At 46.9% G+C, this 27,945-nt stretch overlaps 2 protein-coding genes across 11 annotated transcripts in view; both read right to left on the bottom strand.

Annotated features, from left to right (window-relative positions):
- Positions 1-159: 159 nt before the first annotated feature.
- Positions 160-14,173, bottom strand: ING4 (inhibitor of growth family member 4). Its single transcript, XM_030956227.1, has 8 exons — positions 14,113-14,173; positions 3,316-3,387; positions 2,954-3,120; positions 2,639-2,753; positions 2,210-2,318; positions 1,754-1,901; positions 1,294-1,355; positions 160-1,075 (listed from the first exon to the last, which is right to left on the bottom strand). The coding sequence occupies exons 1-8, from the start codon at positions 14,147-14,149 to the stop codon at positions 1,036-1,038; spliced, it is 750 nt and encodes a 249-aa protein (XP_030812087.1). The 5' UTR covers positions 14,150-14,173; the 3' UTR covers positions 160-1,035.
- A 1,875-nt stretch (positions 14,174-16,048) lies between these two features.
- ZNF384 (zinc finger protein 384) overlaps positions 16,049-27,945 on the bottom strand; it is a 28,159-nt gene continuing 16,262 nt past the window's right edge. For 9 of the 10 annotated variants that reach the window (XM_030944750.1, XM_030944779.1, XM_030944775.1 and 6 more), the window contains 5 exons: positions 26,422-26,646; positions 25,591-25,773; positions 24,721-24,799; positions 23,733-23,891; positions 16,050-23,588 (listed from right to left, as the gene is read on the bottom strand). In XM_030944750.1, coding sequence (XP_030800610.1) covers positions 23,313-23,588; positions 23,733-23,891; positions 24,721-24,799; positions 25,591-25,773; positions 26,422-26,646 — 922 coding nt within the window. In that variant the 3' untranslated portion in view covers positions 16,050-23,312. Of the gene's footprint in view, positions 23,589-23,732; positions 23,892-24,720; positions 24,800-25,590; positions 25,774-26,421; positions 26,647-27,945 lie in introns of all 10 variants that reach the window. The other variant, XM_030944785.1, reaches the window with a different exon arrangement.

Below are 27,945 nucleotides of genomic sequence, written 5' to 3'. Positions count from 1 at the left end.
CCAGAAAGCTCAGTAGCTCTCTGCAAGTACATTAGGTACATTTTCAAGCCTGACTTATGCAGATGTCACTTTTTAGAGACAAGATTGCTACATGAAAAAGCTGCACCACATTCACCATTTACGATAAATGCAGAGCTAAGAAAGAAAAACTAGAGAGCGATTGCTGCAGTTTATTTTGGAGGTGACATCAAGGTAACAAAGAGAGCATTGGTTTCAATGAATTTTATTTCATTCTGTATTATACAAGTGGGATCTGAATCCCCAAACTTCCCACCATCAATGCCACGGAGAAGCACCACTACACAAGAGGAAGGCAGAATTTTGAGGCTGGAAGACAGACTGGACCAAGCTGTTTCTCCCCACGTGGTCAGAAATTCTTCCTCCTTCACACAGAGCGCTTCCCAGACCAGCAGGTTTACCCCAGGAATAAGAGAGACAAAGCTAGCTCTAAACATCCCTCTGCCTCCTCCTCTCCCCAACAAAAGAGGCTGCCCAATGCCAGCAGTGGAATGGTTAAAGACAGGGAACACATCAGGTTTTCAGTCTCTCAACCAGCCCACTAGATTAAGAAGTAGCCTGGTTACTCCCTCTCTCCTGAAAAAGATCCAGGAAAATGAATGACCTAAAATGCTGAAGACTTACCTCCTTTCCTTCCCCCATCCCATAGCCTTGCTCTCTAAGCAGAGAACAGGCAATGAACTCTGAGGAGGCTGAAGGAAAGCCAAGGAAAATCAGGGGCTACCTGAATCCCTGGGAATCTGGTGGCTACCCTGGTGCCCTCATTCATTCCCTTTGAGGTTCAGAGACCTGTTTGGAATAGTACACAGAGAGGGCCTCCCTTAAGGACTCAGAAGCAACCAGGGATACAGAACACACAGGAACCACCGTGAGGGTACACACCATTCCCGGGATGGCCCAAACCACAAACAGGGCAAGACTTCCCTTCAGCCAAGGCCCCAAGGGCTGGGGGAACTGGGACGAGGCCCTGGCAGGGGGAAGAGAGCTCCTGCAGCAGTACTGAGGTCTCCTGTGAATTTACTTCTTCTTCCTCTCCTGGGAACAGCGAGGGCAGAACCTGTTAGAAAGGGAAGTACAAAGCCAACATTTAGGGCATGACATGAGCCTCAAGTGCATGGTCCCAAAAGACCTTTTCCAAGGTCCCTGACAAAGCCTGAATTAAAATTTTCCTTTTAATGATATCTTCTAAGTGTGTATATACAGTACTTTTTTCCCTGCCACCAAGGACCTCCCCTTTCCAAAGGTCAAATGGGCCCCCCAGGTTGCTTCACTCACCATTTTCCTCTTGGTTTTGTTGTCAGACCCACACAGGCAAAATGAAACCATTCAATGGAACACTGTTGGGATGAAGAGCAGCCAGTTAAAGAGCAGTTTCTTTTTGAAATTGTTGCTTTTGGGCTACCAGAGTTTCCCAGCATTTAATCACAAACTCCGAAATCCCTGGCAGTGATCAAGGACTGAATACTCACACCCAACCTACACACTGTTAGCAAGGAGAACTCCCCTTCTCCCTTGCTAAGTTTAGGGACAAGAAAACATTTTAAGGAAAACCCTGAAGAGAGAGGCACTTCAGAGGTCCTTGCCAGCCACACCTCTGCCCATCCCAACTCCTGAGGTAAGCCGTCTCCTTGTCACTGCTTGCTGTCCCAGGGCCCACCCAAGCAGGACAAGACTTTCCATGCAAGACTCATCTCCACTCCATCCCCCCCCATTTCCACCACGTGCAGGCTCTTACATCTGGGTTGTCACAGCCAATCATCTCCCCATAGGAGACCTGGTGGCAGAGGCAGTAAGTGGGCTCATTGGGGTCCACGGGCATATCCAGTACATCCGAGGGGTGCACATTCCCAAAGGTGACAGAAGGCATCCCATACTCTGTGCTACTGCAGGACAGGAATAAAGTAAGTCAGCAAAGTAACTGGCTTTGAGTACCTTTGTGTGTCCCAAGACAGTGCCCTTGCTTGCCAGAGACACACACTTCTCTTATTTAAGTACCTACACCCAAGGGGACCTGCTCTCCCCTTCAACTCACACCCCCCTGAAAGAATAAACAAGTTTCCTTCCTCTTGCTTCCCAAGAAGGGACAGAGGACACAGTTCCAGTCTGGGGATCTCAGGGAAGCCTGGCTAGGCCTGCCTTGGTCTGATTTCCAGTGCTGCTTCTCATTCCCTCAAGTCCCTTCAACACTTACGTGCGGACGAGCTTCAGTTTCTTTTGGGCAGTTTTTGGTGCTTCCTCATCAGAGTTTTTCCCTTTAGAGCGAGCACGGGCAGCTTTTTTCTCTTTCTGGGCTCGGCCCTCTGGTAAGAAGAGAAAAAGGTGTTGCATCTGTCACCCCACCAAAACAGACACCTGATAGTGACAACCTCTGCAGCACTAAAAAAATCTCCTACTTTGGAATGCATATTGGCTTTGGGCCATGCACCCCATCTTGATTTACCTAGCAGCCTTGAATAAGCTCACACAAGAAGAGCCCAGTCACCATCTTTTTACCTGTCCTTCAGCCTCCAGCGCAACAGTCTTAGCTCTGCACCACTCCAGTGCCTGCCTTCATCCCCACCACTTCCACAGTCACTTGGCTGCCTCCTGAATCAATGTGCAGCCCAGGGGTGGTACTCACTCTTCTTGCCCTTGCTGGAAGAACTGTCATAGTCACTGGACTCTATCTGCTTCTCCTTCAGGTCTGCTTCAAAGCGAGCGAGGTCCGTGTCCAGCCTCCGGATGTGCTTATCGACCTGCAAGGACACCAGGGGCAGGGGTTACCACAGGACAGAGCCCAGGAAGGCACAGAGAGGACAAATGGGCAGGGGGCTGGCACTAAAGAGCCGAGGAGCAAGAGTGGGCATGGCCTAAAAATGAGAGCTCAGGGCCTTGCGAGATGGATGGCTTTAGTTTGGGCGTTCACATGATAAGCACGAGGCACTTCCCTTCATACCATCTCGTAGGTCTGCATTGCCAGCTGAACCTTGTCGTCCCCAAATTCCTTGCACTTCCCATAGGCCTCCTGGATCTGCTTGAGAAGCCCCAGTTTTTCCTCTGAAGACAAAGTCCGTGCATTGCTGATATACTCTGTGGCCAACTTATCGATCTCTGACTTGAGGTCTGAAAGAAGGGAGCCATTAAATACATAAACACCTCACACACCACAGTGCCCTCCATCAGGAGAGACTGAATGAGACTGCAGCAGCTCCAGGCCTCCTCCCTGCCTGGAGATCCCCATGACAAAGGCAAAGCAAAGAAAAGCTGGTCAAGCTACATACTCCTTGTCTTGGCAACAAAACCATCCCTGATCCTCACCTTCTGTCCTCTGATCCAGATCCCGCATGAGCTGGAAGTTTCTCTGTAATTCAAATGGCAGGTTCTCAATACCTGCAGAGAAAGGAGAATACATGGAGAAATCAGGCTCTTGTCCATGATGCCAAGGCAGGAACAAAGCTAACCAATAACACACACACACACACACCCCCCAGGCGCACATCAGCCTGCTTCCATTTGCTGCCGGCCCCAAAGGAGACAGACTATAAAAATGTGATACATTTAATGCAGAAGCATCGTTCTGGAATACATATTAGTTAGCAGAAAACTGCTGCCATGCAGAAAGGTCCACACAAAGAAAGCAGAAAACCAAAATCTGTAATGAGTTTCAGTCACTATAATACAACGTCCCCATCCGAAAACTCCACTCAGTAATGAAAAGAACACCACAACAGCTGGTAAACAAAGCCATTTAGTTATTTCTACACAAGGATGTGAAAGTTAAGTTGATCAAATGCTAATTCACTGAAATGTGAGTCTGTTTAATGCATCCATTTAACATACAGGGGTCAGCAGACACTTTGGGCAGAGCAAAGATCAAGTGTGAGATGGGATGGGGAACAGAGATGGGGAACAATCTTAACCCCTCATGGCTTGTAACTTGTGGTGCCTTCTGCACTGTCATCTCAGTGTGGTGCGTCCAACACCTGGAAGGATGCCACACACCGTGAATAATAAACGTTTGTAGGGCTCTGAATGAGCAATGTGAAGTTGATAGTCAATTAATTTTCAATGCACTGTGCTACTCACCCCCCAGGCATCACCAGATGCTCAACTGGCAAAGCTGGTAAAAACAATTCTCATTTTTCCATGCCTGTCTAGTCAAAATGAGATCTAGTGTCACTGTATTAACCTGAAGTCTAAGCCTGATTAGTGTCACCTTTATACCCAATGAAAATAATAAATCTCTCTTGAAGGTTTAAAAAAGAAGGTGTTGGGGAAAGCTCTTCACAAACACAACAGAAGCAAGTCTGAGCTTCCTGAACTCGCTCTGTAGCTCACATGGAGTGCAACTGGAGATGTGTCTGGCCATCACCAAAGCTGTCCAATACATCAGTCCAGGCAGCAATCTCTATTTTCTCTGCACATATTTCTACAGCAATTAATGCCTTTCCACTTCCCTGAAGAGCAACCAGTATACAGGGAAGGTTCTGTATGCAAGGGGAAGGTTTTAACAAGTTTTAACAAGTACTACATAACAGGACGTGAAATTAATTCCTATAAGAGGTAAAACCAACTGTGGGCCTTGCTGAGCACTGAAGTTGTTCCTTTTACTTAGACTTTTGCCTAAACAGCATAATAAGAAGTTACATGGACAATACTTAGGAGCAATCGAGCTGCTGATTTAACAGATTTCTGTTGCCATTTCTGATTTAGTTACCTGAGAAATGCTCAGGTAGTAGGTGTCCTTAAGTATCCAGATACATAATCCACAGCACATATACATCACCCCTCTGCATTCAAGGACAGTTAGCAGTGCAAATTCAAATTCTGAAAAATTACTAAGCAGCAAAATGAAGTCTGTAGGCACATCCTGAATGTGATACTTCCATGTTTGTTCAGCATGACAGACTTCACACAAGGTTTAAGCAGCTGACTACCGGATTACATCCCTACGGTTCGAAAAAGCACCTCAGAACACGACGGGGACACAATGCTGAAAATTATTATTGCTTATAGAGGGAGCTTGTGGCAGGGATGAAATTCAGCTTGGGAATCTAGAGACCATGCCTTTTTCCCTCCTGCAATCCCCAGCCTCATCAACTCTAAACCTTTCAATTTATACAGCAAATGAAACATGGGTCATACTGCAGCACGCTGCTTTTCATTCCTCTCCAAAGCACCTGCTGCAGAAGACAAGACAGGTATCCTCCAGAGGAAAACAGAAGCTCTTCCTGCACTGCACACAATATGTCAAATTTATATTGAGTTTATTAATCCTGGAAGATCACAGCTTCTAAATTCTGGACTTTGTGGTTTTTAGAAAAGATTAATGTAATTTCTTTTTCTCTTCTGAAAAGGACAGATGGTAAAAGCACAAATTCCACCAGGTACTGTCAGCCTTCCCTCAGTAGGGCTAGAAACCTTTAGATAGAGCAAGCTCCTGAGCCAGCACAAAAACCAGTAGGATGCTGCTGTGCGGGCAGAACAGCCCCACATGAGGTTAGGGTCACATTTCACAGTGATATTCTTGCACCAGGAGAAACTCAAGCAGGAGTTTGATTCGACTACACAACCTGAAAGGAACTGTGCTCTAGTTTTTACAGCCATCACTGCAAAAATCTGCCACACTGCTGATGCCAGCACATGCCCTCATCTGGACAACATTTGTCTGTCTTTCTTTTGCCTCTACCTGTCTGTTCAGCCTGTGCCCCCACCCTTGACAGCCCCTCTCTCCCCAGAGCCTGCTCCCCTCAGTGCCAGCCCTCAGCCAGGCCAGTGGCTCCCCTGCCTCCTTTCCTGCCTCCAGGTGTGCAGAGCCCCCTGCTCCTGGGGGCTCTGGCAGTGTGGGGGGGGGCTGTCACCTGGCCCTGGCAGTGTGGGGAGGGCTGTCACCTGGCTCTGGCAGTGTGGGGGGGGCTGTCACCTGCTCTGGCTCTGGCTGAGCAAATGCTCAGCTCAGGCACCATGGGTGGATCATTTATGCACATCTGAGCCATGATCTTCCAGAGGCTCATTAGCTGGGCAGGCTTCCATTGGGGCTGACAAGACAAACCCCTGCCAGTTGAATTCCTTCCCTGCTAAAACCAGCAAAATGATTTCCTAAAACCACAGCAAAACATTCCACTCTGCAAATCTATTATTGGACAAATGTTCTGCCACTGCTTTGTCAATAAATGGAGAAAATGAAACAAGTGACAGTACAGTGACTTTATAATCAGAACTGCTACAAAGATACTTTATCTGTTCAACTGAACGTAGAAGGAAGCTGAGCAGACCATTACAAATTATGATCCAGAGAGAGTCTGGCAATAACAAAAAGCATAACAAGATAAAGCTGCAGATAAGCAAGTTATAACTGAGCAACAAACTATTTGTATGGTACATAACTTAATCTAGCTGTGGGGATGTTTTCTACTATCTGCAGCTTAACTCCAAAGCTCTTGCACAGCCTTAAACAGAAGTGATTCCCTGCATCACAGAATTTATCACAGGGGACAGAACACTTGCTGAAATTGCTTGACCTGTGCTGTGCTGGCTACCAGACATTATCACTCTCTAAGTGCCATTAAAAAAAAAATTAGATTTGAGTCTCCATTTCCTCATGCCTACCACCACACTTTTCCTCACTATTTCTGAAAAAATATTCATGCTATTTATGTAATTTCATTTCCTCCTGCTTTTCTCCTTTTTTTCCTCTCAATTAATTTTGCTCTTTCATCTTAGTAAGATTCACCTAAAATCACCATGACTAAATACTATCTATCATAAAAAACCCACGTAATTCTCAGATTATGAAACTGATAATTGTAAAGAAAGAACACCCTAGAGACATCTTTGATCACTAGAGAAGAGTGATGATATGCAACAACAGACAGAAAAATACAAATGGCACAGCAGCAGGAGAGGAACAGGATAGTGAAAATGTACAGGGAATAAAGTGCTAGCAAGGCCAGCAGCTTGGGCTGGCAGCAACGCAACTGTGTCACAGAGCCACAGAATGGGTAAGCCTGGAAGGACCACAGTGATCTTCTGGTCCCACCTCCCTGCTCAGGCAAGGTCACCCCAGAGCACATGGAACAGGATTGCCTCCAGACAGTTCTGGAGTATGTCCAGAGAGGGAGACACCACAACTTTAGTGGGGGAATCTCTTCTAGTGCTTGGTCACTCACATAGTAAAGAAGTTCTTCCTCATGTTCAGGTGGAACTTACTGTGCATCAGTTTCTGCCCATTGCCCCATGTCCTAGTGCATGGCACCACAGAGAAGAGCCTGGATCCACTCTCGACACCCTCCCTGCAGATGTTTACAGACACTGATGAGCCCCCTCTCAGACATCTCCGCTAAAGGCTGAACAGGCCCAGCTCCCTCAGCCTTTCCTCATAAGAGAGATGCCTCCAAATGATCCTCATTCCCATCTGCTGCACAGGCTCCAGGAGCTCCATGTCTCTCTGTAACGAGGAGCCCAGAAGTGGACACTACACTCCAGAGGAGCCTCTCCAGGGCTGAGTGGATGGGCAGGACTCCTGCCTCAACCTGCTGGCAAGGCTCTTTCTAATGGACTCATTGCACAGATCCATACAGAAGCCTGGTACAGCCCTACTGATTCCTCTCATGGTCTGATTATCCTGAAAATCACTGGTACAGTTCTCTCCATTAATTTTTTTCATCCCTTCCTTTTCTTACCTTGTTTCCATTTCTGATTACAAGCTAAAGTCTCTCTACCTACCTTTGTCTTTTCTCTCCTCACATGTTATCCCTTCACTAAGCCCATTCTTCTTTCATCTCTTTTATTCTCCTCTTTCCTTGATATTCTTTGCCCTGTTCATTCTTCCACAGGCATCCATGACCATGCTGTCTTCTCCCTTAAGAACCACGCACTCTCTCTCCAAAAGTCAGAATCCAACACCACTTTTTTCCCTCTCCAATAATTATAATTTTATTTACTTCTTTTTAAAAACACACGTGGGCTGTCAGGTGCAGGCTGATATTTAAACTTCAGCTCCTTAACTCAGATGTTAACTGTGACACACAAATGCAGAGAGCAAGCCTACACAGCCTGATAACTTCAATTGTGCTTCAATCCTCTGCAGCACGTCTGTGCTGTGCCAAACAATAGATTTGTGCTGCCCAAAGTCCTAAAAACAGATCAATAGCACCAAGGACCATCCAAACACACAGCACCTTTCTCAAGACATCTGTTCACCCACCACACTTAGATACATGTTTAAATTTTATTAAAAAATGGGAAAAGACATTTTGAAACATAACCACAGTTGCTTTATTGAACAGCTTTGATTTCAGCAAACATTTTAGACACCACATTGCTGAAGGCAATTTAAAAAATTCCTGCTTGTGCCAGGGACTGCCACAATGAGAGGGTAAGTTCTTTGCCCCCCAGGACTGCAAACTGGCTGGGATCTTGCTGGGGAAGCACACTGGACTTTCTGGTACTCCATGATTCTCATAATTTTGCAGCACTTGAAGTACACTGCAGAACAAGTGGCTTGCAGCAATCTTCAGGAGCTTCCTTGCTCCTCATTAGGGGGCAGGGTGTCTTTTATATCCCTCCTTTCAGAGTGTATCACTCTTTTAAACTATTGCTTCTACTCTGTCCTGAGCTCTCAAGTAATCAATCACCTTCCTACACAGGTTTCGTTGAAACTCTTACACAAGCACCTTTATTGAAATTGGTCCTTGAGCACAATTTCCCTCTATTCAGAGATGGCTCAGCCCTGCTGCAATAAAAAATCCTAACCTGTACCATTATCCTCACAACACCTTGGTAAGGGATAACCCTACCTACAGTTTTACAAAGAGGGTGCTTAGGTGCATGGCAGACTGATTTAGCCACAGGCACCCAGGAATCCTGTGGCCATAGCACATATCCCAAGCTTTGGGCTAATGCACTGCACACCAGTCCACCCAAGCACATCTGCTTCAGACACTGTCCAAAGAAATGGGCACCAGTTGGCAGTGCCAGTCAGCCATGGAAACCCAATATTCCCCCAAAATGTGAGGCAGTTTCTTAGGAAGGGAGGGCTCTTTTTGTTGTCTCATTGCAGTAGCTCAATGCTACAGCATCTACAGACAAGATAGCAGGGAATGTTGTTAAGTGTCAGAAAAGGGATCTTTCTTGTTAAAAATCAACCTTGAATTTGAAAAGCTTGGAGGGCTTGGAAGACTGACACAATGAATGAGACTGGCAACACTCCTGGCATTTCCAGCCTGCCACAGATCTCCAAAGGCAGGGACAACCCCCAAAGAGACCACAGGGCTGTTTGCCAAAACAATGACATCAGATTTGCAGTTGGGTAAGTGAAGAACTACAGAAAAAACACAGCAGGCTTTGCCATGTAAAGCTATCTTGTATCAGCTCCAATAAAAATATCAGCCAACAACACAACCAATTCTAAATGAATTGGTCATTAAATGTATCAGCTCAGTGTGGGCTGTGCCAGTAGCTTTCACACAGAAACAAATGATGCCTATGAATCACCAAATTCTCTCCCCTGCATGAAATCTTTTGTAATTTTCCATAGATCATGTGTGGTGCATCACAGGTGTAACTAATCCAAAGTCCCTGAAAGGTGAAAGGCATCTTTCACTGCGCTAGAACAGTGACAAGTAGAGAAATGATTTATTAAGAGACTCGCATTTCTGAAGAATGATGTGAGAAACTGAAGAGGCAGGGCCAGGGGTATGGCTGCATGCTACACTGCCGAGGGGACAAGAGTAATGAAGGTAGGGAATGCAAGAGATAAAAGAACTGCTGGGGAAACTGGAACACAGCCAGGTCTGGGAAGGAAACAAGGGCTTGCCTACAGCGATTTCCAACATCACACCCAAGCCCTCTAAGAGCCTTAAGATGACAATACTCATCACACCCTCATTTGATGAATCCGTACAGAAGAAAATCCAGACATATGTGGCCATTCCAAAAGAAAAATCCTATTTTACTAGGTTAGCTAATGTTATCAAGGAACAAAAGGACATTCCCATGCCAGCTGTAGGAGAAAGATGACTTCCATGAGGACATGTGCTGCTTCCATTGCTCTGTGCTTATGCTGGCTGAAGTCTTCTAGCAGTGACAGGCCCTGAACGGATGCACCTCTATGTGCCTACTGACAAGTGCAAACAGGAGGAGAAAAGGAAACTCAATGCCTCCCTAACCAGTGTGAAATAGGGAAAAACCCAAGGCATATTGACTACACTGCACCATGTTAACTCACCAGCTGAGGTCTCCTCATCTCAGCCTGTCATCTCCATCACCTCCACAGCAGTATTTCTAACCTCATTCGAGGGCCAACACTGAGCCAAGCACAGTAACTTTAAGCTTGAGCAAGCACAAACTCTTCTCGTGAATCTTTATGCACATTCCACCTTTTAATCACAAAACACTGTCTTCTTCCTTCTTCTTCCATCCTTTTCTACATCTCTAACTCCTTTGCACCCATAGGTTTTCCTTTACTAAAGCTGCACTGTGTTACTGCTTGAGGGAAAGCACTTTTTTATCTTGCTTTCCCCCCTCAAAACCAGGCATAAAATGGTTTAGAAACCAGAATGAGGACAATATTTGAAGACTTGGAAATTTTTCTATGTTTAAATTCAGCCACTGGAGAGAAACACTCAGGAAGAAAAGTGGAACAAGACACATTCCTCTTCTCCCATTCCCTGAATCCTTTGGCTCAGTAAGTAGGATGAAGGAATGAGTAGACAAGATATGGAGTAGAAAGATATGGAGTTCCTCTGTCAGGATGCTCAGCACAGAAGGAATGTGTGCATTTTTCTGCTGCAAAAGCATCTGCCAAGAGCATAACACATTTCAGACAGATTTGCTTTGTAATTAACAGCTTAAAGCCAAGGAAAGGGCATGCCTAATCCTAGGTCTAAACCCAGTTTAAATTACAGCAAGACTTGAAAGCTGCTGAAATACCTGACCTAAGAAGCTTCTAGACACCTTTTACTAAGAGAACTCTTCTTAACTTGGCTATTCCACAAAAAATAATGGAAAAGGACTTCAGTTGTCTACAGTAGAGGGCTCAAACTACATGAACTGAAGCAACTGGGGCTGTATGCCCAACTTTGTCAGACTGCTCATGCATTTTAACATACAGTTTTAATTACCTACTCACATGGTGTTCCATGCAAGGTGTTTCTGATTCCCAGTGACTGAGCACTCATTCAAAGTTTTATTTTATTCTCTTTGCTCAACACAGAGGCACATGCTCAGATCCAGAGCTCAATGTTTTCAAGGTGTTTACTGCTGTGGCAATAAAGTGTTTTCACAATGCTGCAGTGGAGTGGCCCACTGCCCTCACCAACACAATGAAGGCCATGAGATTTACTGAGGCCAAGAGATTAAAGCCAAAAGGCCAGCTAATTACAAACTCTCCTCTTGAAGTGTGCAAAAATGCTTCATAGCATGACTTTTCAGAATTATCTCTTCAAGGCAGACTCCAGCTGCAGCTATGAGCATTCTGCACCTCTGCTCCCCTGACTAAAAATTTCCACTCATAATTTGAGGGAAGCACAATCCAAGCAAGGAAAACCTGTACAAAGTGGGAATCACAACATAAAAAACCCCACCAAACTCACTTTGTCAGTGATATTCAGCTGCTTCAAACAGGAAGCCACCTTTTTTCTTCCTACAATTTTCACTTAATTCCTTTACACACCTTCCTTTATTCAAAGATATGAAGAGGTCCTACAAATAACTGCTCTCTTTCATCACACATTCCTCATTCACTCCCTGAGCAGATCCAGATAGAAAACCACAGGAAAGAGAAGCTCTGTGGGAACAAAAAAGACATTCAACTGAAAACTGTGTCTGCAAGAGCACTATACTACTAAAAGAATCCCCTTCCAAGACACAGATGTAAATTAAGAATTAGACACTTTTTTGTAAGAGATGACCAAAAGTTCTGGACTGTTTATTTCTATCAAATTTTAGGAAGTTTTAGGATATTAGTGAACTACTTTAAAACAGAACTGAACGTTTTTAAAACACTGAAATAATGTGGGGGAAAAAAAGTGGAGCAGCAAGTAGGAAACTGAATGCTGTCAATCAGAGAGCACCAAGAAGAAGACTTGTGCCTAAAATACTGGATGCATTTCCACAGAGTCAGGAGCACAGGCAGAAGGCCAGGAGAGGAGAGCAGGCTTAGGGGAGAGCAATATGGGTAATTAGAAATAGATGCCATTACCTATCAGCAGCCTAACCTACTGATGACCATGATGGGTGCTCTTTGATGCCAAGTACATTCATGCTTTCCTGAAAGAAATCTAGAACAGCACAGCAAGTGTCTCATGAGTGGCTAATAACAGCAAGTAATGTTGCACCACACAAACCTGAAAAAGGCCTTAGAGATCTAAGGGTAAGCAAAAAAGGCTAAACCATCACAGGAATGAATGTTTTGTTCTTCCTGAAATCTTTGTAAGCAGATGGTTTTAAGGACTTTTAGATTCTGCACATCACTTTCATTATTTTTTTAGGCAAGACACCTCAACCATAGCAGTGACTCTCCTGTATTAATATCCACCTTCAACAGGATGAGAATCTCTAATCCAATCTCAGGACCACAAACCTCAGGTGAGAGAGAAGACTGGCATTTCCTCTGCATGCCTGTACAAGAGAGGAAGAGGAGTTCCCAGGCTGGCTGATGTTAATTGACTGTGATGACATGATCCTGAGGAGTTTGACTCTGGCAGGAGCATTCTCCAGCCACCAACCTTCCTTCTCTCCAGCTGTGCACCTGCAGTGCCTCTGCCTGCTCAGGGCTGCATCCTGCTCGTCTCTGCTCACCAACTGCAGATCCCAGGCTTTTGCTCCTTTAGCTCTGCCCTGCAGCTCTTACCCAAAATACACCCCTGCCCTCCCAGCAGGAAAACCCTGCATCCCCCTGTGCACCTATTCCTTGTCCATCTGCTTCTTTCTCCTCCTTCCCAGCCCTTCTCCTCCCAGCTGAGGAGCCTCACTCAACTGCAGCCTTCTGCAATGGAGTGAGAACTGCACAAGAACACAAATCTGCTCCCCTCCAACCTGCCTCCTCATTCAACTCCTCTTCCTGGCTTTGGCCTCCTTCCTTGCACCTCCTAGATCCTTGCCTGTTCAACTGCAGCTTCTTTTCAGCTTTCACTGAAATTCATTATGGTTCTTGAACATTCTCAGAGAATGTTTCCTAAAGACAAAAGGAGCACTGAAGATGCAAGGAACGAGACACTCTGTGTCCATATCAGCACCTCATCATTTCTGTGCTGGAAGAAACCTGGTGTAGCAGGACATCTGAAGAGCCAAACTGCATTTTTCCCATGCATATGCAAGCAGACAGTGAAAGATGTAACTGGCTGGGTGCAATGGAGCAGAAGACACTTAACCAGAACCACCCAGCTTTAAAGACACCATCCTGTGAACATCCTCCCCTGTCTCCAGTGCCAACATCAGACCAGCAGGAAAACGTGAAAACGGCATTCCTCAAAGAACAGGTTATTCAACCTTAACTCATTAGCCCACTCATTGAGAAACAACTCCTCCTATGGATCTGCTCGGCTATTTTAAGCACGCGTGGGTAAAACATGCACTGAAAGTCTCATCCCCAAAGGGCAGAGTTTGAAGTTTTAAGCACCTTAAGGTAGGATGGTAAAATAGGAGGTACCATAGGAGGGCTCTGATAACGTTGCCAACTCCATTAGCATTTACAGAGCTCCTCTTCGGCCAGAAAAGCGGGGCTGCATTTGTAAACTGACGGCATAGAAAACCACCCTAACTACCGCCCCACAGATCCCAAAGTTATCTGTGCTCGATGTCTATCCCGGGAAACCACTGACAGCCAAGCTCCCGCTCCCGAGGGGCGGCTGGAGCTGCACCGGGCTCCTTTCTCATGGGCCAAACCAGCCGCGGGGCCGCGGTGTCAGGGCTCCCGCGGCAGCTGCAGCCGAGCCTTGCCCCACGGACGGGGCCTCACCGCACGGCCCGGGCACCGGGCAGCGCCCGAGGAGCGGGGAGAGCCCGCGGGCGCCCTGGGCAGCGCTCGGCCCCCGCAGGGCCCCGCCCCTCGGCCCGTCCGTGCCCCCCGGGCCGGCTCAGCCGCGGCCTCGGCCCCGCCCCGGCGGCTCTTACTGTCCAGGTAGTGCTCCAGGTACATCCCCGCCGCCATCTTGGGCCCCACACAGCGCCGCTTCCGGCGGCGAGCGGACGCGCGCGGGGCCCGGAAGCGGCGCTGCCCGGCTGCGAAGCCGCTTCCGCCCGCCTGCCCCGGCACTTCCGCCCCGCTCCCGCCGCCATTTCGGGCTGCGCGGGGCTGCCCCGGGCGGTCCCTGCGGAGGGCGGCGCGGGTGACCGGGGCACTGGGGCATCGCACCTACGGAGAAAGGCTGAGAGAGCTGGGCCTCTTCAGCCCGAGAGGCTCAGACGACCGAGAGGGGACCCCGTCCATGTCTCTCAGTATCTGAAAGGAGCACGTGAGACTCTCCTCGGTGGTGCCAAGCACTAGGGCAGAAACTGATGCACAGCAAGTTCCACCTGAACGTGAGGAGGAACTTCTTCACTGTGCGGGTGACTGAGCACTGGGACAGGCTGCCCAGAGAGGTTGTGCAGTCTCCCTCACTGGAGAACCCTCTGCAGGCAATCCTGTGCCCTGTGCTGTGGGACGAATGACCCTGTTTGAGCAGGGAGGTTGGAGCAGTGACACCCTGGGGTCCCTTCCAGCCCGGCCCATTCTGGGATCTGGGCGAGGAAGTGCTGCTGACTGGTCACTGTGGTTTTCCATCCGCCTCGGAATCCGCCAGTGCGGGGCAGCTGTGTCATGAGTGGAGATGGATGGTTTCTGCTGTACAGTACTGGTAACAAGCTAACACTTAGAACAGACTAACAAAGGCAATTAAGTTAAACATGTGACCGTGCTCTCTTTATCTTCATGCCAGAACCACTCTTGTGACCATACACCAGGAGCCACTTGAAGGTTTAGAGGCCCTCCCCAGCCGTCCTTTGCTACACGCACGGTGTGGTGTTGTGGAGTCACACGTGATTATAGAGGAACTGAGACAAAATGATCTTACTTCTGTTGATCCTCGGGTTCCAAGATATGCAGGATTGTTTTTTTCAAGAGGTCAGCGCTCATTTAGCATGCTATACAGTTTAGGAGGCACTGGGTTTGGTTAATACACCATTTCATCCACCTTTCTCCTGCCTACCCACCTACACCATCCTGTTTTTTTCTTGGCAGTCTGTGTAATGACAGCCATCGCTCAGGACTGAATGCTCCCAGATCCTGGCCGCAAGGAGAAGTGATTAGATTTCTTTTTCTCTCTTTTCCTCCCAAAGATCTTCCAAGACACCATGCCTTTATCTATATGGATATACTAGGATTAAGTCTTTGAGCAGGCTGCACTGCAAGACTGAGGAGCTGTTACATAAAGGAACTGCAGCTGTTTGAACTATGAACCATCTTGCTGTTAAACTACTGGGTTAATTCAGAGAGCCTCTCTGTTCTGATGATGGAGTTTTCCATTCCTCTTCCTACAGTCATTTAAGTTATTTATGACATTTTTAATTATTCAAAACACATTTCTTAGTCTTTTCAGTTCCCATGTGGAGCAGCTGGCTTCAGTTAGCTGAACATTATTGTTAAGACTCTTTAAAGTACTTCAAAATTCTCATATAAATTTCCTTATACTCTTAATTAAGGGGAAGGATGTGGCTGTTACATAAAAAAAAAAAAATCTGCTCTCTATACCATGCCACAGTCCTAAACCAGAGTCTCCCAAACACACCCTGCTTGGGGCTACCAAGTTGAATGGAGCTGATGTTAAAAATTAGACCTTCTTAGACATCACTAGTGTGTTTAGGAGAGCACCTGGGAACCCCATCTTATCCTCCAAGCCAAGGCTAGGAAGATGCCAGGAAGACAATCTCCCTCTGGAATTGCCACTGCAGATACAAAAGATAGGGCAAAGAGGCGCTTGCCTAAAATCTAAATGGCAAATCTCAGTAAAGTGTACAAATATGTCTCTAACTGCAGGAACTGCCACTGTGAATTTGCAAAATAAAGGGGAGAGGCAGTTCTGTGTGCCTGTGTGGTCTCACAGCAGTAGAAACTCTACCATTCCAGCAAAAACTAGTTCCTGAGCTCTGAGTCCCAGAAAGCTTGTTATTTTGCTTTCTTTACAAAGTCAAAGAAAGGGTTTGCATTGCTCAGGGCTCCAGAGGCAGCCTCACCCACAGAGGAAGTGTCAGCAGGGCAGTTATTTGTTGAGAGGAGGAGTATTTTTTCAAACACTTCTGCCCGTTGCAGTCGGAGCACGGGCACAAATGGCTGTGCAGGAAGGTGCTTTCCCAGCTGAAATAAGCTCTGGAGACCCGGGCCCATTGATGTCTAACCCTCACCCAGCCTCACACGCTAACCCCTGTGGTTATGACACTCCCCCCTCAGCCCAGGGTGCTGCCACAGCTGCATCCTGCAGTTAATCCTGTAGGTAGCTCCTGGTCCCACAGACCAGCTGCGGGATGAGCGGTGCTGCCCAGGCCTCGGCACGTCCCACAGGGAAGCTGCACGGCCTATGGAAGCAGTCTGCAGGAGTGGTTCTCAACCTTTATTGATCTACAGATGCCTGTGTGTTTTCCCTTGGAAATGTAAACATCTGCATACCAAATTCAAGCCTCCAGATTTCAGTTACCTTATAGACTTCTTAAATGTTGTCCAAGGACTGTGAGGTGAAGGCCAGTGCTTGGGAGGGATCCTCATGCAGAGCCCAGCAGAACAGCTGTAACTTCTGACCCTTGTTCTGTTACCTTTTTGCTGTTGAGGTACGTTCAGCTCTTCTCTTTAACATTCTCAGTTCAGAAGTCCCTGAACTTTTAATTTCCTGTCTTCAGGAAACAAGAGAGGTACCCACACTGTTCTCATGAAGGGCAAATGATTGATCTGCAGCACTTGGCCCCGAGGGGGTTAATTAGCTTTACAAATGAAAGAGGATGCCAAAGGCCACAAATTATAACGGTGTCCATGTTTCAGAAACATACCCTACTTCAGCAGCAAAACTAGGCGTAGACTCTAGTTCTTTGGTGTCACGATTTCTTTTCTTGCAGTTTTTTTCCATTCATTACACAGACACTACATGAAATCGAAATGTTTGTTGGACCAAGTTACTACATCTCTCTAGTACTTTGGTGTTCTACTATACAGAAACAAGAAACCATGCACACAAATTTAATCTGTTGTACCTGAAAGGACGATTGAACAGGTACCTATCTTGTAGTTAAGGAAGTGTACAGAGCAATTTCATTCTATGTTCTGAAACTGCACTAGTAAACTTGGGCAGCTTTCAGGTACATTACCTGCAAAATATCAGAAGAAAATCCTAAACATGATATATATCCTTTAGTTGATATAAAGATGATAAAATAATCAATAAAAATATAGAAGACAGACAGAATCTCATAATTATATTCTATATTAGGAAGAAAGTTGGATGATGTAGACACATCCATGAGGTAATGAAATATTACCTATTGCCAATGAGATTTAGGAAGATGTTTAGTTCTACCCATTAAATAAAACATCCTAGAAGTTGCATAGCTAGAAACTGACAATCAGTAATTTGAAAAGAATTATCTGGCAAGCAGATGGAAGCAATGGGCTTTCTTTTCCAAACAACTTTGAAGTTCTGAATGTGTTCCAGACCAGCCAATACTTTTGCTTAAAAAGTATTTGCAAAGCAAGTGGGCTCATCCAGGTTGCTGTAAGGCAGTTAACCTAACACTGATGTGGCAAAATCACAGTGGCATTGTCAGGGCTTGCACTCAGCTAAGGAAAGAAACATATTGTTTGTTTTAATTTGAAGGAAAAGACCTAATTAAAAGAACTGGATATCTTTGTATGGTAGTCTAAGTTTGGTGGCTGAAGATAGCCATCTAGGCCTAATGTAGCAAGACTTTAACTGAACACTACACAGCTGGGTCACTGAAAGGGAAAAGAAAGGCAACAGATAAGAACTACATGATGGAGCCAAGCCTTACTGTGAGACACCTCAGCCAGCTCAATTTAATTCAGCTGTTTGGAAAGATGAATACAGTGACTTGATCATGGTCTGTAATTCATTACACAAGAAGAAAGACTTCTTATAGCAGAAGACTTCAATGTACTCAACAAAGGCATAGCAAGACCCTATGGATTAAAATAAAAAAAAAGTAGTAATATAGAGTGGCAGTTTCAATGGCAGTGATAACTAACAAAAAAACTGTAATAAGGGACATGGTTGATTAACCATAAGGCTTTAAATTATAAAAGTCTTAAATCTTTCTTGAAGATTTAACTGAATTATAGACCAGCAATACTATCATTAGTCACGGCTGAGATTCTGTTACTGTTTGTGGGTGACTTTTCTAAATGATTCCAGCCTACATGATGTTTCCTTTTAAAGCAATGATAATTTGTAAAATTCAACTAAGAACAGAAAATCAGCTTGGAAAAGGACAAGAAGAAAAAGTGCTATTGCCTTTCAGCAAAGATACAAGATGCAACCTAATACAGAACTCCAGAGTCATTGTCAAGTCTTCTTGGGTACAAACATACAGAAACAAATGGATTGGCAGCACAATGAAAATGCACGGTCAAAGAATTCATGGAGCTGAAGGACCATGGGATCTTGTTAAGAGAATATTCCACTCTTGTGAGTGGGAGGTAAATAATTGAACTGTTGTTGGCTTGAGTGCACAAAGCTGCAGACTGCAGAACCTCAGGCTTCATCTCAAGAGGGAAGAATTTTGCACAAGTTGATACATGCTGTGTCTCGCAGGTAGCTACTGCACTTTTTAAACCATCTGGAGCACTTTGAATATATTAAACAACCATGGGAATCAAAAGAGGAAGACCTAATCCAAACTCAAGTAAGTGACAGAGATAATGAAGGTAAGGTATCTTCAATTATTTCCACATCAGCAACGGGACTGGGTAAACAGAGAAATTCTCATTGATAAGAAAGAAAAGGAGGCCCAGAATAAAGTGGCATTTCTGAAGCTCAATGGGAAAGTCCCTTAGTAAGAAATAATTAGTTTCTTCCTGGGCAACGGTAAAAGCTACAGGCTCAGCAGCAAACTGCACAAACACGAACAGTTACACCTTTGAAATGACTGGTAACAGGAATTGTACAGCCTCAAATACAAATGGATGCCCATGCTAGGTATCAGATTCCAAGAAGGGAAAGGGTAGCAGACATCAGAAAACAACAGCTCAAACCAGGGACCAGGAAAGGCGATTTCAAACACCTTTAACATATAAAATGAAAAAACATTGCAAAGAATTTTAACTTGTGAGCCATTCCTCAGGGAATTCAACCAGTCAGCAAGGTATTACTCTGACTTTTAAAGCCTTCCCAGCTTAATTCAAGACACTGCACCCAAACCAAGTCATTTTTCAGACTTCAAGATGATGCATTCAAGAGAGAGAACAACTTGAGTGAAGCTGGCAGTTTTGTCCTGTCCATGTGGAACACAGACAGGCAGAGGAGAGCCACAAGTAGTAATAAACCTGTGCTGAGTCTGATAACTTCCAAGGGGAGCAAAACTATCAATAGAGCTGTCCATGGCAAAAAAAACGAAAGGAGGCAGAGGAATATGAATTAAACTCTCCTGTAAGAAGAAACATAACAGATGGAAAAGGTGAAGGCCAGACAGCAACTAACATAAATTAGACACAAAAATAGAGAAAATTCTTAAGAAAAGCTTTGTGACTAGAAAAACTAGTGGTAAAAGGAAAGGAATATTTTGCTCTTTCATTCCTTTCAATCACAAAACAAAGAAAGAAATCTTACTAATAGTACTGATCTATGCTAGGTAGAAATGGTGAAAATGCTAGTGACATGGGATAGGAGAAACCAGTCAAGAAATACTTCCAATTCCATCTAAAAAAGGAACAGAATGTAGCAGTCATATGAAAATAGCAACTTCAATCTAGTACCATAGTATCAAAGTAGGAGATGAGACAACACCTTCAAGTGATGTATATTTTGAAATCAACAAAGAAACAGGAGGCCTGAAAGAGTTTAGTAACTAGCTCTCTAGCCCAGGGATTCTGATCTTTAAGTTAAACTTGGAATATTAAACAAATACCTTAAGACACTCATGACAGTACTCCCAAAAGGCAAATGAAACGACTCAATGACAAAGTTATGGAAAAACTGCAAAGATAAAGAATTAGGGAACGAAAAAATAAAACCTATAACACAAAGGTTTTATAAAATACAGATTCTGTAGTTAAAAAAAGAAAAAACCCAAACCCTAATTTCATTCTTAGATGACATCATTATACATTTGGTTTAACGAAGGGGACTGCATAGGTGCAACATACTTAAATTTTTATAAGGCATTGACCTAGCACCATAAGTCAGAAAGATAAACTGTACATAATCAAATACTAAGAGGATTAAGAAATGCTCAGCCTGCAAGTCTCAAAAAAAAGCTAATGAGAAGTTGCACTCAATGCTTTTCAAGTTAGCAAGATGCAATATTGTATTTCAACCTGGATCTGAAAGTAAAAATAACAACTGATACAGTCTGGGGGTGACAGAGCAATGAAAGCTGTGAGTAACCTGGTTCATCAGCCAGCCAGGCCCATTTACACAGGCTGGACTTGGACACAGCCCCATGTGAAGCACCCAGGAAACGAGAACCCAGAGCATTCCTGTAGAGAAGGGAAAACACTATCATGGAAAGCCAAGACTTGGGATGATTAGTCTTGACCAGACAAGCAGCCACTGTGAGCTCCTCTATCATGCTGTGAGAAGAGGGAAAATGCAGTCCTCTGCAGACTTAAGGCAAAGAGCCAGGGGGACCTCACCCATGGCACTGGGGCTTTAACACTCAATTCCAAAATGAATTTGTTCATAAGATAATGAAAAATTTGACAACATGTAGAAAGAAAAGACAAGAATAATTCATGGACTGGAAGAAATCCCTTACAGTGGAAGATTTACTGAGTTCTATCTGTTTACCTTGTCAAAAAGTGGATTGAGAAGTATTTAAACATTAGAGTGTATAAATGCAAGTCTGGGGGGGAAAGTCCCATTTAGGCTCCCTGAATCAGAGAGATGAATGTTTCCAGAACTAGGAACCAGAAGCCAAAGCAAGGAGAAATCTGGCTTAAATATTTAAACAGTGAAAACATGAAGCCCTTGCAGCAGACTACCAATGGATTTTGTGTCCCAGTGCCTCAAAATCAAGCCAATGCATTTTGTCAACACAGTTCTTGGCTATTCTCAGTACAGGCTAAATGGATTGAAATGTCACCTGTGAAATGCAGGAGTCAAACCAGACAGCTCCTTCTAGCCTAGCCTATGCACCTACCAAGCACTCCACCTGTTTGCAGCCAACCCTGGTGACTAAACCAGAGAAAAGGTTTCTGCCACAGGCTCCCCAGGTGCAGAGCTCCTCGCTGTCCTTGTGCAAAGCGCAAAGTGCCAAAGGCAGGGATGTGCCGCCCTCGTGCCTGCCTGCACGGCCCCTCCAGAGGCTCCTGCAGGGCTCGGCTGCAGGGGGAAGGAACACACGTCACAGGGGCAGGCTGCTCGCAGCAGCACCTTCAAGGAGCCTTTTACACCAATTTATTTCTATACAGGGTGGTTAAAAAAATAAAATAGAAGCCCCTATTGGTTGTTCATACAGAAGTCTGGGATTCTATAGGCTTTGGGTGGGTGACTGATTTTAAAACCCAACAACACATGCTTTTTCCCTTGCCTTCTCATTCTCTTCCAAGTCAGCCTCCATGATCCAAAGAAACTAATAAGTAACACACAAGACTAGCAGTCATGTGGACCAATTAAAAAAAAAAAAGAGGAAGGAGAATTGAAGACGAAGAGAAAGGGAAAAACAAACGAAGATTGAAAATAAAAATTCGCCAGGATAATGCGTTTTATAAACACAGAGATAGAAACAGTTACAGCAAGGACAGAGCGGGCCAGGGGTGGGGAATAGATATTTATATATATATATATATATAAATTCAAGGGGCCTTCAGTTTATTCTTGTTGGCTCCCCCTTCTCATTAGATTGGTCTCTCTGTGGGGATCTTCATCCCCTTCTCTCCACTGTCCACCTTTTGGGGATTCTCTCCCATGACCAGGGTCCAGAAGAGGCCACCACTGCCATGTGAGTCCAGCCCGTCTTGGCAAGAGGGAGCCTGGGAGAGCACTCTGGCAAGAGATGAGCAGGAGAAGCTAGCCTTTCCCCTGCTTCCTGCCAGCCCCTTGAAAAGACTGGTCTATTCCTCCTCCTCCTCCTCCTCCTCTTTCCCTTTGGGAAACTGGGGCAGGACAGGTATGTGAGTGTCAGAACTGCTGTCATTCCGCCTTTCAGGAAAGGGAGTAGAGAGAGGGTGATGATTATTTTGGCAGTCTCTTACCCTCCCTCCTGTTGCTTTTTGGTTTGTTGTTGATGCCTGCAGGCTTTTCTGAGGAGGGGAAAAGCAGGAGGGAGAGGAGGAGGAGTACAAGCTGCTAGGACATCATCCACAACAGGCAGGAAGGGCAATGAGCAGGAACCCACATTCCTACGGGGCCATTGTGCTGCTCAGACAGCTGTGAGAGAGAGGCAGCAGCCAGTTCAGACAGACTCCTCTCTACTGCTCTCCACTAGGGGAGGAGAAAGAATGCAATACTCCACAGCCCTTAGGCAGTGTAGGCACCTGTCCATCCCAGAGAACATGCCTCACCTCTCCCCCCTCCACTGGTCTCACCTTCCACTGAGGAGAAGGTTTCTCCCATCCAGTCCTTGGGGCAGGACGAGCGACCCCTCCTCCCTTTCACAAGCAGGAGGGACAGGAATGGATATTTCTCTCTTAGACACTCAAGGCAATCCTCAAAGAACCCCATCCAGCTGTGAACCCTGCCACATTCTTCTGTGGCCTGCTAAAAACACGTGTCCAAGCCCATGTATATACAAGGGCCGTCTCTCCATCCCATCCACCACGCGTGTCACAACACGCAGCCCTGCTTCGTACACATCCTACAGTGAGAGAGAAGGCAAAACAGGGGCCTTTCTTTGGGTTTCAAAGGAGGGGCTCTTGCATGAGGAAGTGATCCCAGCACAGGAAAGGGGCTCTTGCACAAGGAAGCATCCTCCTACCAGGCAGGCTGTTGCACAGAAGGAGCACCCCCTTGAGACAGGCTGTTGTGCAAGGGGCTGCCATGAACAGGGTTACACAGCCAGAAGAGGCTGCTGCAGGAGGAGAGGCTGGAAACTGTTGCACGAGGAGGGCCGCTGCACAAGCAGTGCCCCTGGCACAGGCTATGCACAAGAGGCGTTCTGCTCCCTGGGTTGAGGTCTCTCTAGGAGCTGGAGAGGTGCTCCACTTGGATGGCGCTGGTGCTGACAGTGAGGCAGATGTCCTTGTGATGCTCTGAAGTCTTGTAAGGAGTCAGGTCAAAGGAGCACTGGGGGGGAGGGTTGGGTTGGTTAGTGTCTCCAGAAGGGCCCCCTGCTGCCCCCCCGCCCTGCGGCTGGAAGTGCTGCTGCTGCTGCGAGGCCTGGGCTTGTGCCTGAACCACCTGCTGCTGTGGGTCAGGGATGTTGTGTTTCCGCATGTGCTTCATCAGGTACGTCTCCTGCAACGGGAGGGAGCGTGTCAGAGGAGGGAACGACTCACAAGAGCCAAAGCCAATAGGGAGGGAGATGGCAACTCAGGGGACTGCTCCCATTGGATCTACAGAAGCTGCTCCCTGGGAAGCTGACCACTTTTGTAGACTCACCGAGGTGTAGGCCCGGCTGCAGATGGAGCAGGTGTAGACCTTGGCATGTTTCACCGTGTGCGTGGCCAGGTGCACCTCCAGCGAGGCAGCATCCGTGTATGCACGGTGGCAGTTGTGGCACTTGAAAGGTTTGTCTTTGTTGTGCTGCCGTCTGTGGGACTGGCGGGTGGCAGCAGCAGGCAGGAAAGAGACAGCAAGTGTGAGGAAGGAAGCAACTATTAGTACTGGAGATGGCTTTACCTCCAACACCCCGTTACAGGCAGGCCCCAAGCTCCTGGCTGCTCGGGAAGGTAGAGCTGGCTCCTAGCATAGGGACAGAACTTCTCCCTCCAGCCCACCACACCCCCCACATGCCCTTCCCTCTCATGCATACTAGGCATTAGAAGAGCAGAGACTCTTAATGCTCCACAACCCCCACCTTCCCAGTTTCCATGCAACTCTCAGTCTTTTCCTGGTCTCTCCTTTTCTGCCCCTCTATACATCTGCTCCCTGCATTTAATACCTTCAGGGCAGGATTTGCTTTAACTGCTTGCAGGTGTTTACAGCTCTCTGCTTTTTGGCACACTCTACAGTCCCCCTCCTCCAGGGTACTGCAACAGGACACACCGCCTCTGCTTCCTACAACCCTACCCTTACACCCTCCATTTCATTGTAAAACAAACAAAAAACCCACGCAGATACCCAGACTTTATTGCGTGTAACATTTCACAAAAGCTGCACCCCACCTAAGTTAGAAAACTGCAAAACAGATGGGGGAGAACTTCACTAAGGTCTCACCACTTTCAAGTCAATTTTACAGGATGTGACCGTTTATGCGACTTCTTTGGGCCACTAGTGCCACAAGTCAGGAATCTCTTCCCTGCCCAGGGCTTCAATAGCCTTCTGCATTCTTTTACTCTCCTCCCAGCTGCCCCACTTCCTCCACCTCCTCTACCACAGGCACTCTTGCCAACCCTTGCGGAAGAGCAGGACACACCCAGCCCCTTACCTGCAAGTTGGAAAGCTGGGTGAAAGCCTTTTCACACCCAGGGTGAGCACATTTGTAGGGTCGGTCCCCGGTGTGGATACTGTTGAGGAGGAAGAGCACAAATGGGAGGCAGTGAGCAGGCAGACAGGGCAGACTGCCAGGGCCTGCTGCTGTGTGAAGGGGATGATGTTGCCTTCAGATGCCATTCTAGCTGGACAAAGAGAGCTCTGCCTAGCTCCCACGTCCAGTTAGAAGTTGAAGACAGGCAGTCAAGCAGATTTCACAGTGACAAGGATTGGGGAGTAAGAGCTTAGGAATGCCTGGACAGCTCAGCATGTGAGCTACCTAAAAATGTATTGGGAAGGGGTCTGGAGGTCCAGGCTCCCTGCTCCAAACTCAGAAGTCCTAAATGACCAAGAGAAATCTGTTCTCTTGTTTCCACAGTACCAAGAAAGCAGCTCTGTTCCCTCCACGATAGACACACCAACACTTTTCCTTTCAAGTAACAGGCTGAGTTTACCTACAGTGTTAACCTGTCCCTGTCCCCCTGCAATGCCAGGAGCAGCTTCCACACACTCAGTCCAACCCCCGGGGTGCCAGGCCAGGATCCCCTACAGCCAATGCCTCTCTCTCTATCGCTCTCTCTCTGTGCCGCCCACGGTGCAAGACCAAGGATCCCCAGGGACAGCACGTGCCCACCTCAGCCCTGACGTGGTCAGTGTCTCCTGCGCAGCCTCCACTCCGTCCACTCAGGTGGCTCACCTCCTTCTGGGGGTGCAGCCGGCCGCATTCCCCGCCCGCCCCCCGCATGCTTGGCGCGCGTGCTCCAGAGGTGCATGCCGGCAGCGCGGGGGGAACAGGGCCAGGCCCCCAGCCTCCTCTGGCCCTTACCGTGTGTGCTGCTGCAGGTGGGAGAGCTGGCGGAAGGCCTTCTGGCAGTAGCGGCAGGTGTAGGGCTTGGCCCCCGAGTGGATGCGGAGGTGCTGGGCCAGGTAGGATGTGTTGGCGAAGCTCTTGGAGCAGTGAGGACACTTGTGCGGCTTGACAATCGCCGTGTGGAGCTTGGAGTGGATCCTGCCGAAGAGGAGGAGGAGCAGCAGCAGTTGGACATGACCGCCATCTGGCTAGTGCTGATGGAATGAGGGCACAAAGGGGGTGGGACAGCACCACGCTATCTGCTACATGAAGGAACTCCGAACACAGCATGAGCTCTCTTGGTCTCAAACTGTGCTCCCCTTGGATTCAAGAGACCATGGTCTGTCTGCACCGGGGGAGGATCCAGAGAGAGCAACTATAGAGCTTGGACTGAGGGGCATTGGCAGAGCTGTGTGTGGGAAGCCTGTGGCTGAAACAGCAGGGGGGCTGCAAGCCTGGACTTGAGATGTTTGGCAGAACTACGCTGGGGCGACAGGGAACAGTCCTCCTATGCCCGCTCTACTCTCACACTGGCACAACCAGCCCTGGCTCCTGTCAGAAAGCGTCACTCCACTGCTGGCGCCTCTCCGGTGGAGCAGCGCTAACCTGAGCGCGCCCAGCCCCTCACAGCCGGGGACCAGGCTCACGTGTCCAGTACCGCTACCGCCGCTCTGCCGTGCGTACGACCAGAGCAGCCTGCCACAACCAGCCAGGTCTGCCCAGGCAGTTGCCCACTGAGGTGCTCACAGCATGCTGGGATGACGGCAACATGCAGTGCAGAGGGCCCCAGCCTCCTCTGGCCCTTACCGTGTGTGCTGCTGCAGGTGGGAGAGCTGGCGGAAGGCCTTCTGGCAGTAGCTGCATGTGTAGGGCTTGGCCCCTGAGTGGATACGAATGTGCTGGGCCAGGTAGGAGCTGTTGGCGAAGCTCTTGGAGCAGTGAGGACACTTGTGTGGCTTTGTCTCCGTATGGGACTTGGAGTGGATCTGCATCTCCGACTTGGAGTAGAAGGTCAGCGAACACATCCGGCACCTGGGACCGGGGCGAGGGGAAGAGACAGGGTCACACGGGGGTAAGCCCCAATATGGATCAACTCTAACCGGATGGGATCCTCCACACTGAGTGAAGAAGGGGCGTTTTCCCACTATGTGGTACTGGGGAGGTTTCACCTGGGACACGGCTTGGCTGTGAGTGGTTCAGTCCCAGGGGAACAAATTTAAGCTTGGAACTGGTGTAACAGAACAAACAATACTTCACAGCCAGACAATGAAGGTGTTGGAAGAAACCAATTGGCTTGCAAGAGAGGTAGGGCAGCACTCTGAAAATTTTCCAACAGCAATGCTAAGGGGATAGGAAAAATTCCCAGACAAAACCCCAACTTTGTTAATCTATGATTTATTTCAGTAAAAAAACCTTGGAAAATCTGGAAATCCTAGGTTATAGTTCATATTAGAAGTTAATTCAATGTACTGTGAAGTCTGTGAGAGCAGAAATGGCCAAATCCACTTAACTCTGCTCCCATTTCTGGAGAAGACACTCAAAATATTTAGGATATAAAATGCTGAGAATAACAGCAGTGCTGCTTTCCTAGTGGGTTTCACAAAGATACTCTGGATATCAAATGTGGTATTTAATTGGTCTAGTGGGCTTTCATCATTTCAGTCTTACTGATCTGATGCAAAATGTTTTGTCTGGGCGTTTGGATCCATCTGTTCCCATAATGATCAGAAATGTATTTGTTAACACACAGACTCTCTGAACAAGAAGAAGCAGTTGGCATCACTCTGCTACGGATGCTGCTGTTAAAAACTGTTCCTCCACTACGACACCAGGCTGTTAAGAGAAGCTCGTACTGTTTTACAGTTCAAGATGGTAAAAGCTTTTGTGGTTTTTAATTTGACAGAGAGATAGAAGCTGCATCCAAGTTCTTTCTTCCATTTCTTCCCCACCCCCCATGTGTGTCAAACAAGGGGCAGAGTAAAGGTTTATCTGAATTTAGGGTTTTCATTTACATTAAAGACAAAATAGAATCTCCACATGTAACTTCCAGGGTCACATTTGAGAGAAGAGATGCCAGCCAGAGGAAGGCTGGTTAACATGAATTCAATGTTCACAGTGGTTTTGTCTGGGAATTTCTTGAGTTTTATAGTGTTTACAAAACTGCTCAGCAACAAAAGTCTCTGCAGGTATTACAAGCCACAGAGTTGATCCTGCTATTCCCCATATCCATCTCCTCTCAGGAGGATACTTCATTGCATTGACTGTTGTGGCTCTGTTGGAGCCAGAAGCTTTATGATGTGTGCAGTCTGATTAGCGTATGTCATGTAAGCA

Source organism: Camarhynchus parvulus, chromosome 1 (genome assembly GCF_901933205.1).
Source record: "Camarhynchus parvulus chromosome 1, STF_HiC, whole genome shotgun sequence".
NCBI classification, from domain to species: Eukaryota; Metazoa; Chordata; class Aves; order Passeriformes; family Thraupidae; genus Camarhynchus; species Camarhynchus parvulus.
Note: the sequence above shows the minus strand (reverse complement) of the source record. Positions and strands in the feature narration are given on the sequence as shown.

What these genes read in the sequence shown, in the direction of transcription:
- ING4 (XM_030956227.1), bottom strand. Translation starts at nt 14,149, where the DNA reads ATGGCGGCGGGGATGTACCTGGAGCACTACCTGGACA. An exon ending in TCTGGATCAGAGGACAGAAG is followed by an intron (nt 3,121 to 3,315) that starts GTGAGGATCAGG and finishes CCCTTCTTTCAG; the next exon opens with ACCTCAAGTCAGAGATCGAT. An exon ending in CAATGCAGACCTACGAGATG is followed by an intron (nt 2,754 to 2,953) that starts GTATGAAGGGAA and finishes GTGTCCTTGCAG; the next exon opens with GTCGATAAGCACATCCGGAG.